Source organism: Oncorhynchus gorbuscha, linkage group LG19, assembly GCF_021184085.1.
Source record: "Oncorhynchus gorbuscha isolate QuinsamMale2020 ecotype Even-year linkage group LG19, OgorEven_v1.0, whole genome shotgun sequence".
Classification (NCBI taxonomy): domain Eukaryota; kingdom Metazoa; phylum Chordata; class Actinopteri; order Salmoniformes; family Salmonidae; genus Oncorhynchus; species Oncorhynchus gorbuscha.
Genome location: NC_060191.1, coordinates 22,456,716 through 22,467,355, shown reverse-complemented (window position 1 = coordinate 22,467,355; position 10,640 = coordinate 22,456,716). Strand labels below are relative to the sequence as shown.

Genomic DNA, 10,640 nt, shown 5'->3' with positions numbered 1-10,640 from the left:
CTGGGATGAGCGGTGCTTATACCCCAGGGTATCCGGTAGGCAGCTCCACCTCAGTCCTAGAGTGGGCTCTTCTGGGTTAGCACCAGACTGCGTTAGCCATAGTTCACTGCTATACTGGACCTAGCTTGTGGCGGGAGGTGCTGGATAACCTCCGCTCTGTTACTAGCCCACTGTCGGACCTCAAATCCCCCTTTGGACAGGAGATTCCGCACTTTATCAAGGAGTGATTTCGCTTCAGCCGTGGATGGGATGCTTTGTAAGCAGTTATCCACATAGAAGGCATTTTCCACTGAATCCAATACTTCTGGGTCACTGTCTGGATGCTCCCGTGCGTGTCTCTGCAGAGCGTATATGGCACAGCAAGGACTGCAGGTGGTGCCGAATGGGAGTACCTGCCATTCATAGATTGTGGGCTCTGCATCTCGTTCCATATTTCGCCATATGAACCGGAGCAGTGTGGTGTCGGAAGGCAGTAAACGAATCTGATGAAACATGGCTTTGATGTCTCCACTGATGGCTGTAGAGTGCTGCCGGAACCGGAGAAGGACACCGAGCAAGGAAGGACCTAAGGTTGGTCCGGGAGTAGACAGTCATTCAGGCTTTGACCAGCTGCTTGGAATGAACAGTTGAAGACAAGTCTATACTTCCCACCATGTTGCTGGATAACATGGTGAGGGAGATACCAGGATTCACGGAGTGCGTTTCCCTCTTCATGAGCTGTCACTTCAGTGACGTAGCCTGCCTTCACAAGGTTATGAATCTCTCGGTTATGAACTTCTGCAAGCTCAGGATTCTTCACCAGGCGTCGCTCTGTTCCACGCAGTAGTGGGAGTACAGCCCGTGTCGTGGTTGCCAGAGGAGGATGGTTGGGCACCCGTAGCAGTGGGGTTGCATACCTGCGAACTCCATCCATTTCAGTGGTGGTGGTGCTCTTCTCCAGGAGGTCTAATGCATAGGAGTCATTTTTCGAGCGAGTGACCTCCTGTAGCTTCCGGTTGGAGAAGGTGTCCATCTTCCATAGCATCTCAACATTCGAAGGAGGTCAGTGGCTGCATCTGGATTGCTTCTGGTGAAGAGGACTTGCTGTGACTGTACAGCTTGGGTGGAGAGAAGTAGATGGGATGGACCTTGCACAGCCCAACCCAAGGATGTATGGACAGCAATGGGTCCTCCTTCTGGTCCAGCTCGTATAGGCTCAGTCGGGGTGACGAGATGTGGGTGGTCTGACCCAATCAGGATAAGTGGTGCTACTCTGGCCAGGTTAGGAAGAGGCAATCCTCGTAGATGAGGATATTGTTTCTGTAGAACACTTACCGGGCAGGAGTGCTCTGCGAGATTCAAGCCATCTGCCGTGAAGGCATTGGTGATGTTATAGGCCACGCCCCTGTTTCCTGAAGGTGAAATGCTAAAGGTTACAGCAGAGCCTTTCATTTGGATAACATCATGTCGCACCGTTCTGAGATTAAGGGTCTCGGGGTCCCTTCCAGGTTAAGCTGACGGGTGGCCGCTGTGAGAATGATTGTTCTTTCTGACCCATCATCTAGAATGGCGAATGTATCAATGCTTCTCCCTTCACTTTGCAGAGTGACCTTGACCACCTTCAACATGACCCTTGGAGATCGGTTCTGCTGGTCGAGATACAGCTCCTTTGCAGCTCCTACCATGAGCATACTCTGCTCCTTCTTTGCTTGGGGAAATAGATCATGCAACACGGTGAGATGGATTTCTTCACAGCGGTTGCAGGGTTTCCTCAATGTGCAGGTCTCCACCTTATGGCTACGGGCACACTTGTAGCATCGCTCGCCTGAAGTGATCCAGGCCTTCAATTGAGTTTGAGTGAGCTTTTTACTCTGGGGCATGAGCCAAGGAAGTGCCCCTTACTATTGCAATATGGGCAGTAAGGCTGGAATTTGATGTTCTTGCTCTTGAGAGGGGTCTTCTTCCCGGGTTCCTCCCCGGCCTCACTATTTAAGTACATGGTAGTGGGATTTGGTCTTTTCTGTCCCTGCTGGCGTTCAAACTCCTTCCTTCCCCCTGTGGCTATGGCGGAGATTGTGGCCTGGTGAGCGATGCTCTTCGCCTTTGCCTTCACCTCCAACCATGTGGCCAGGTCTCTGAGAGCATAGGTGCTTCTCGAGCCCTCTTTCAGGATGCCCTTATTCAAACAATGTTCAATGAAACTGTCTCTGAGGTACACTGGAAGTTTGCTAAGAAGCCTGTCCACGTGGGAGCCACATTTTAGCTCGTTCCCGTCTTCTCCTTCAACGGATTGGAGCATAGAGGTCAGGGATTGGACAGCCAGGGAGAATTCTTGGAAGGCAGCATGGTCTCCCATTTTAATTGGAGACGTGTTCAGGATGTTGTTTAGTTCATTCTGGACTAGCTGACGTGGCTCACCATATCTCGCCTTCAGGGCCTGGAGAGCTGTTGTGTATGGTGTTGCGGAATGCATAAAGGATTGGGCCAGCCTGTATGCACTTGGAAACCGCAAATGATCCATTAGTACTTGGTATTTGTAGCGTTCTGACAGATGACTGTGAATACCCAGTAGACTCTCCAATGCCATTTCCAAAAGGACAAATTCACTCTCCTTTCCATTTTCAAAGTATGGCAGTTTGGGTCTGGGAATTCCATAGGCTGAGGCTACTAGAAGTTTCATAATGTTGGCTCCCTCTTCTGGTTGCGTGAAGGATAAACCCGGGACTTCTGATGAGCCCACTGTGGCCTCATTGGGCCGGTCACCTACTGTCCCAGACCCACCATTTGTGGCAGCCGGAATTGGGCGAGAGCCCTCCGACCTGTTGTTTGAGGACTGGCCTGGCCCTGGATGAAAGGAACGATTTGCCTTGGTTGGTGGTGGCGGAAAGGCGAAGGAGTGATGCTTTGTCCAGATGGAGGAATGCTAACTTGTGTCACTGGCATAGAGGGCGTTGGCGGAGCGGCCCGTCTCCGTGCTCCGTGTTGGCTGTTGACCCCGGAGCCTCCGAGGACTGTGTGCCATGCTGTACCAGAGGGGCAGATTGGGAAAGAAAGGCAGACAGTTCAGGTCCATGTGGAGGGGTGGTCAGGTCAACTCCCTGTTCGTTCCTCTCCAGGAAGGATGAGACCATCCGTGCCTCCTCTAATTCCCTTCTGGCTTGACGGTGCCGTCGCTGCTGTGCCAGGTCCTTGGCAATGAATTCCCTTTCCTGTAGAGCTCTACGGGCCTGCACATCCAATTGGTGACATCGTTCGTCAGCCTGTTGTTCCTCCTCAATCTGACGCTCAATCTCCTCCAAAGCTAATAGTTTCATCCTCTCTTGTAGGACAGCGTTCTGTGAATTGCTGAGGGCTAGTGAATGGCGGCTGCCATGGCCACTTCCAAAGGGGTATCCACTGGTCGAACTCCCACTCCGTCTAGAGTGCTTCGACGATTTCCCATTAGTTAAGGGGTGAGCGGAGCCTGCCTCTGGAAGCTGGTCGACCTGTGCAGTGGGAGTTACCTCTTCCATAGGTTCCTCACGTAGACCACTTTCCTGATCCAAAGCAGTTTCCGGTCCTTGGCTCAGAGGGGATGGTTGATGGCTGAAACATATAGTTGATCCATCAACTCTTTGAGCTCTGGTGGGCTTGCCCTTTGATGTCGGAACCTCGACCACATAGTCCTTAAGATAACCAGGTGCTTGCCTGGTTCTTCTGGTGCTGCTGGTGGTTGAGGATGAAGCCTTTGTTACTTTAGGCTTAGCTCCTGGATATTTCCTTTGTTCCAAGACCTTTCTCTCAGCTGCTCTCTCCTCCTCTCTTCTTCCTTCCAGTGGAGAGAATTCTTCCCTCTCCGCCTCCATTTCCTTTTCACCTGTCTTTGGTTCAGTCATCATCCGGCTCAAAGGACCATTGAAAGATTAGTGGAATCTGTGTGGGTGCTGGACAGGTAGGATGACTGACAGTGAAGGTGAACAGGTGGTCGTGTCAGGTGACAGAGGAATGTATGAGACTGAGGCAGGAATTCCTTTAACCATAAAGTGGTATATTTACTGGTAGTCTGTGCTGCATCAAAGGAAACAAATAACATGTATACAATCAAATTCATAATCAAAGATCAAATCATAGCAGTCATTATTAACAATTCACATTGCACAATATGTTTGAAGCGTGCGCTCCAAGCCGCACTCCGCGGTGATAACTATAAACAATAACTGAATGGCCCACTCTCCCGATCACCACAGATCATTCAGATGAAAGGTAAGAGTCGGTGGACTTACGTGGATTCATGGACGCACAGAACTTCTGGATCAGATGGATTTAGGGAAGAGAAAGCAGCGAGATCAGGCAATGGCAATTTCCTCCTTTTATGGAGTTGAGATCTGTAGGACATTTCCACCTGACCTAATTAAAGCGCCCCTGGCCCAGCTGAGTAAATGGCAATTAATTAAAGGAGTATTCCACCAACTCCATGGGCCTTTTCTACATCGACAGTAAAACGAGTCCTATATCAACATAACCTGAAAGGCCGCTCAGCAAGGAAGAAGCCACTGCTCCAAAACCGACTACAGACTACAGTTTGAAACTGCACATGGGGACAAAGATCGTACTTTTTGGAGAAATGTCCTCTGGTCTGATGAAACAAAAATAGAACTGTTTGGCCATAATGACCATCGTTATGTTTGGAGGAAAAGGGGGAGGCTTGCAAGCCGAACAACACCATCCCAACTGTGAAACACAGGGGTGGCAGCATCATGTTGTGGGGGTGCTTCACAAAATAGATGGCTTCATGAGGAATAAAACTTTGTGCATATATTGAAGCAACATTTCAAAACAACAGTCAGGGAGTTGAAGCTTGGTTGTAAATGGGTCTTCCAAATGGACAATGACCCCAAGCATACTTTAAAGTTGCGGCAAAATGGCTTTAGGACAACAAAGTCAAGGTATTGGAGTGACCATCGCAAAGCCCTGAACCTCAACTCTACAGAAAATTTGTGGGCAGAACTGAAAAAGCTTGTTCGAGCAAGGAGGCCTACAAACCGTACTTAGTTACACCAGCTCTGTCAGGAGGAATGGGCTTGAAATTCACCCAACTTATTGTGGGAAGCTTGTTGAAAGGCGACCCAAAACGTTTGACCCAAGTTAAACCATTTAAAGGCAATGCTACCAAATACTAATTGAGTGTATGTAAACTTCTGACCCACTGGGAACGTGATGAAAGATTTAAAGCTGAAATAAATAATTCTCTCTACTATTATTCTGACATTTCACATTCTTAAAATAAAGTGGTGATCCCAACTGACCTAAGACAAGGAATTCTTACTTGGATTAAATGTCAGGAATTGTGAAACTGAGTTTTTAAATGTATTTGGCTAAGGTATATGTAAACTTCTGACTTCAACTGTATGTTCCCCCATGACTGAAACTGGTTTAAAATTAGTTTGGCAGGATATTGGTCAACTATGCTACTTCCAAGGCAACATGGGGAAACCCCAGCTACCAGTGTAAGCAGTATTCCAGTTTACAGTGGGGCAAAAAAGTATTTAGTCAGCCACCAATTGTGCAAGTTCTCTCACTTAAAAATGAGAGGCCTGTAATTTTCATCATAGGTACACTTCAACTATGACAGACAAAATGAGAAAAAAAATCCAGGGGCCATGTATCGTAAGATTTTGAGTGAAAACCTCCTTCCATCAGCAAGGGCATTGAAGATGAAACGTGGCTGGGTCTTTCAGCATGACAATGATCCCAAACACACCGACTGGGCAACGAAGGAGTGACTTCGTAAGAAGCATTTCAAGGTCCTGGAGTGGCCTAGCCAGTCTCCAGATCTCAACCCCATAGAAAATATTTGTGGAGGGAGTTGAAAGTCCGTGTTGCCCAGCAACAGCCCCAAAACATTACTGCTCTAGAGGAGATCTGCATGGAAGAATGGGCCAAAATACCAGCAACAGTGTGTGAAAACCTTGTGAAGACTTACAGAAAACGTTTGACCTTTGTCATTGCCAACAAAGGGTATATAACAAAGTATTGAGAAACTTTTGTTATTGACCAAATACTTATTTTTCCACCATAATTTGCAAATAAATTCAGCAAAAAATCATACAATGTGATTTTTCTGGATTTCTTTTCCTCATTTTGTCTGTCATAGTTGAAGTGTACCTATGATGAAAATTACAGGCCTCTCTCATCTTTAAGTGGGAGAACTTGCACAATTGGTGGCTGACTAAATACTTTTTTTGCCCCACTGTCTGTATGTGTTGCAATTTATATCATTGATCACGTTTGATGCAATGATACGTGGTAGCTGTTTTCTCCTATGCCTAAACTCTGTTTTTAATTGGATTGGTTTATATCAGTTAGGAAGTTTGTTTTGTTAGGTTGGTTGGGGGTTAGGATACTGATTGGGGTGTTTTCCCATCTTAACATTTTGTGTGGTCAAGGTGAACGAGGCAGAGGAGGAGCGCCTACGCAGCGAACGGGAGCACATGCGTGTCACCCACTCTTGTCAGACGGCAGAGGCTCGAGTCCAGACCCTGCAGAAATCTCTCAAGAGGGCCATCATTAAATCCAAGCCTTACTTCGAGCTCAAGGCCCAGTTCAACTACATACTTGAGGTACATAGATATATCATTTACAGTGCATTCAGGAAAGTATTCAGACCCCTTGACTTTTCCCATATTTTTGTTACAGCCTTATTATAACATTTCTTAAATTCATTAATTATACATACAATACCCCATAATGACAAAGTGAAAACAGGTTTTTAGACAGTTTTGTACATTTCAAAAAACAAAGATAGGCACACACTTGTCTATATAAGTTGACAGTTGACAGTGCATGTCTGAGCAAAAACCAAGCCATGAGGTCAAAGGAATTGTCAGTAGAGCTCCGAGACAGAATTGTTACAAGGTACAGATCTGGGGAAGAGTACCAAAAAAGGTCTGCAGCATTGAAGGTCCCCAAGAACACAGTGGCCTCCATCAATCTTAAATGGAAGTAGTTTGGAACCACCAAGACTCTTCCTTGAACTGGCTGCCCGGCCAAATTGAGCAATATGGGGAGAAGGGCCTTGGTCAGGGAAGATACCAAGAACATGATGGTCACTCTGACAGAGCTCCAGAGTACCTCTGTAGAGATGGGAGAACCATCCAGGACAACCATCTCTGCAGCACTCCACCAATTAGGCCTTTATGGTAGAGTGGCCAGACGGAAGCCACTCCTCAGTAAAAGGCACCTAAAGAGCTCTAATTCCATGAGAAACAAGATTTTCTGGTCTGATGAAACCAAGATTGAACTCTTTGGCGTGAATGCCAAGTGTTAAATCTGGAGGAAACCTGGCACCATCCCTACGGTGAAGCATGGGGGGTGGCAGCAGCAGCATGCTGTGGGGATGTTTTTTCAGGTGCAGGGACTGGGAGACTAGCTAGGATCGAGAGAAAGATGTATGGAGCAAAGTACAGAGATCCTTGATGAAAACCTGCTCCAGAGTGCTCAGGACCTCAGACTGGGGTAACGGTTCACCTTCCAACAGGACAATGACCTTAAGCGCAGGAGTAGCTTCGGTACAAGTCTCTGAATGTCCTTGAGTGGGCCAGCCAGAGCCCGGACTTGAACCCGATTGAGCATCTCTGTAGTGACCTGAAAATAGCTGTGCAGTGACTCTCCCCATCCAACCTGACAGAGCTTGAGAGGATTTGCAGAGAATAATGGGACAAACTTCTCAAATACAGGTGTGCCAAGCTTGTAGCGTCATATCCAAAAAGACTCGAGGCTGTAAACGCTGCCAAAGGTGCTTCAACTTAGTACTGAGTAAAGGGTCTGAATACTTATGTAAATGTTATTTACGTTTTTTTATTGGTAATACATTTGCAGAAATGTCTCAACCTGTTTTTGCTTTGTCATTATGGGGTATAGTGTGTTGATTGATGAGGGGGGGGGAAAACTATTTTATCCTTTTTAGATTAAGGCTGTAATGATATAAAATGTGGGAAAAGTCAAGGGTTTCGAATGCACTGTATTTGATATATAACATTGGAGGCTGCTGAGGGGAGTATGGCTCATAATATTGTCTGGAATGGGGGAAATGGAATGCCATCAAACACATGGTTTCCATGTGTTTGGTGTATTTGATACTGTTCCACTTATTCCAATCCAGCCACTACCACGAGCCCATCCTCCCCAATCAAGGTGCCACCAACCACCTGTTATATATAATATATGTTGCAATTAATATATGTAATTTCAAGCTGTTATTGTTAAAAGTATGGAAATGGTTGATACAGAGCCGTCATGTCCATCCATGATCGCTCCTGTTGGTTATTGTTCCCTTTTTGGCCTCAAACCAAGGAGGAATTAATGTTGTATGTTGCTCTGTCCTTTATCTCCATCATATTGGGTTTTCTGTGACTTCAGGAGCACAAAACCAAAGTGATGCAGCTGGAGGAGCATGTGACCAAAGTGAAAAACCGCTACTCTGTCGCCCTGCACAAACTGGAGCAAATCAGCGAGGCCATTCACGCTCAGAGGGGACGGGACCATATGGAAGATGGACAAACCATGGCCTGTGGTGGGCGGAGTGCCCCTATTGGGGCGGAGTCGGACAGTGTGGTGTGTGGTGCCGAGGGCGGGGCATGTGGAGGAGGGGCAATAGAGACTGACAGGGTGGACAGAAGCGGAGTGGTGGATAAGAAAATTGGGCTGGTGGAGAAATACAGGGAGAACGGGCGAGAGAGGCCCGAGACACATGGAGAGAGAGCAGGGTCAGATTCCCTCTCCGTCTTCAGTCTGCAGACCATCGCTTCCGACCTGGAGAAATGCGATTCCATCGAACACCTCGGGGAATTTAGCGATGTGGGCAGTCTGCCTGGGGAGGATGGAGAGATTGAGAGGGAGGACAGCGGGGGAGGGAGGGAAAGAGAAAGAAGGGAAGGACAAATGCAGCGCCAACAGCAGTTCCTGAAGCAACATCACAGGAGCTTCAGCTTGTGAGACCTGTCCTTCTCGCTTATAGTTTATCAATTGAAAAGAAAATAAGTGTCCGGTCTAGCAAGCTCATTATCCTGGCAAAGAGGAAACTCAGATCTGCTCTATCTAAAGTAACACATTTAAACGGGTGTATGATACTACGTAGTAACGAAGAACAGGTACGCTGACAAGTAAGACCTGACATTATAAGGAGCCTGACAGGTTTTGCATCGTATTACAACACTACTGAAACTCCTAAACCGTACATGCCTCTGAGATTAGCTGCTTTACTTCCCTTATTCTGGCAATAAGGAAACCTTAGACAGGTATGTCCTAGTGCATGAAGGAACAATCCATGTAAGAGACTACAATAAACGTGACAAACGGGGTCCCTATTCAATCTAAATGATGTAACTGAATTTCTGGTGTAAGTTAAAAACAATGTTCTCGTGGAACAAAAAAGTACGTGTGAATTCATATGCATGTCGAATCTAGATTTTTGTTTCACACTGTAAATATTGTTTAATTTAGTACATAAATTCAAACGTGAATTGCAAAAAGTGCTAGAAGAATTTGTTTTTTAATATATTATTATTATAATTTTTTAAAATATCTTTTTAATATTCTGGAAACCTGGTTTCAGGGTTCGAATCAAAAGGACCCCAAAAACACACTAAAGAGGGTTACAAACTCCATCAACTTGTTTGATGACAGAAAGCACTCCGGACTATTTATTTGGACTTTTGTTATATGGATACTAGTATTCAGGGCTAACTAAAAAATTTAATAAATTGTTCATAAAAGATCACGCTGACATATTGTATTTTACTATTTTAAGCCCTTCATTTTAAGATCCGATTGTTTAGTATTTTTTAAATAAAATTATTTCCCTATATATTGTTTATTTAGAGCCACCTGGGTCATAAACTGAAATGTGCCTTGCCTTTGACACAGTACGACGCAAACAAAGACAGCATAGCACTGGCTGCAACAGCATACTGTTCAAATTTGTGTATACAGTATTAAACTGTGGTCAACAGTTGAGAAATACTCCCATGAAGGACATGCTTTTGACAATATGATTAATTTGAATAATCTATGAGTCATCCTAACACTGTTTTGTCTAGACTTGTTCTATTTTTATTTTATTAATTTGAATATGTTGTCTGTGTACTGCTTTGGCAAAGTGGAGGGTACAAGAAATGTATTCAATAGATTAAATGTAAGTTTGTGTATAATTACAACATTATAGATAAACTAATGAAATGTACAAATGTATTTGAATGTCCTTGAATAGTTATTTTAAAGGGATCTTTATTTTAAAGGGATCTTATTTAATGCTGGTTATCTGCTGTATTCCTGGTTTGACCTCAGTCTCTGTCCCGCTCTTTACATACTTCCAATATATCCATATCTTCCCCTCATTCTCTCAGCCATAGAAATAGAATGACTAGTAATTGTATTTCTGTGCTTTCAACCTCAATCATTGTCCATTTGATGTCTTCCTCTTTATTTATTCATAAAGTGGTGCAGTAGTGTCACCCAGCTATATAGTACAGTTCACTGTTGTTATTTACATGTATGCAATATCAAACAGTTAAAGAATAAAATAAGAGGAATCTTGATTTATGATGTTACTATTTTTAGACCCAATATATTGTATTTTGCAATATGTCTTCTACTTCATACTGTACTTCAACACCATCTACGGA

The 10,640-nt window shown here is 45.1% G+C and overlaps 1 protein-coding gene across 1 annotated transcript; it reads left to right on the top strand.

The window, feature by feature from the left end:
* The first annotated feature begins 6,208 nt into the window (after positions 1-6,208).
* Positions 6,209-10,553, top strand: LOC124005459 (SH3 domain-binding protein 5-like). The gene is made up of 2 exons (XM_046314745.1): positions 6,209-6,578; positions 8,377-10,553. Exons 1-2 carry the CDS (start codon positions 6,450-6,452, stop codon positions 8,950-8,952), a joined length of 705 nt encoding a protein of 234 aa, XP_046170701.1. The 5' UTR covers positions 6,209-6,449; the 3' UTR covers positions 8,953-10,553.
* Positions 10,554-10,640: the final 87 nt, after the last annotated feature.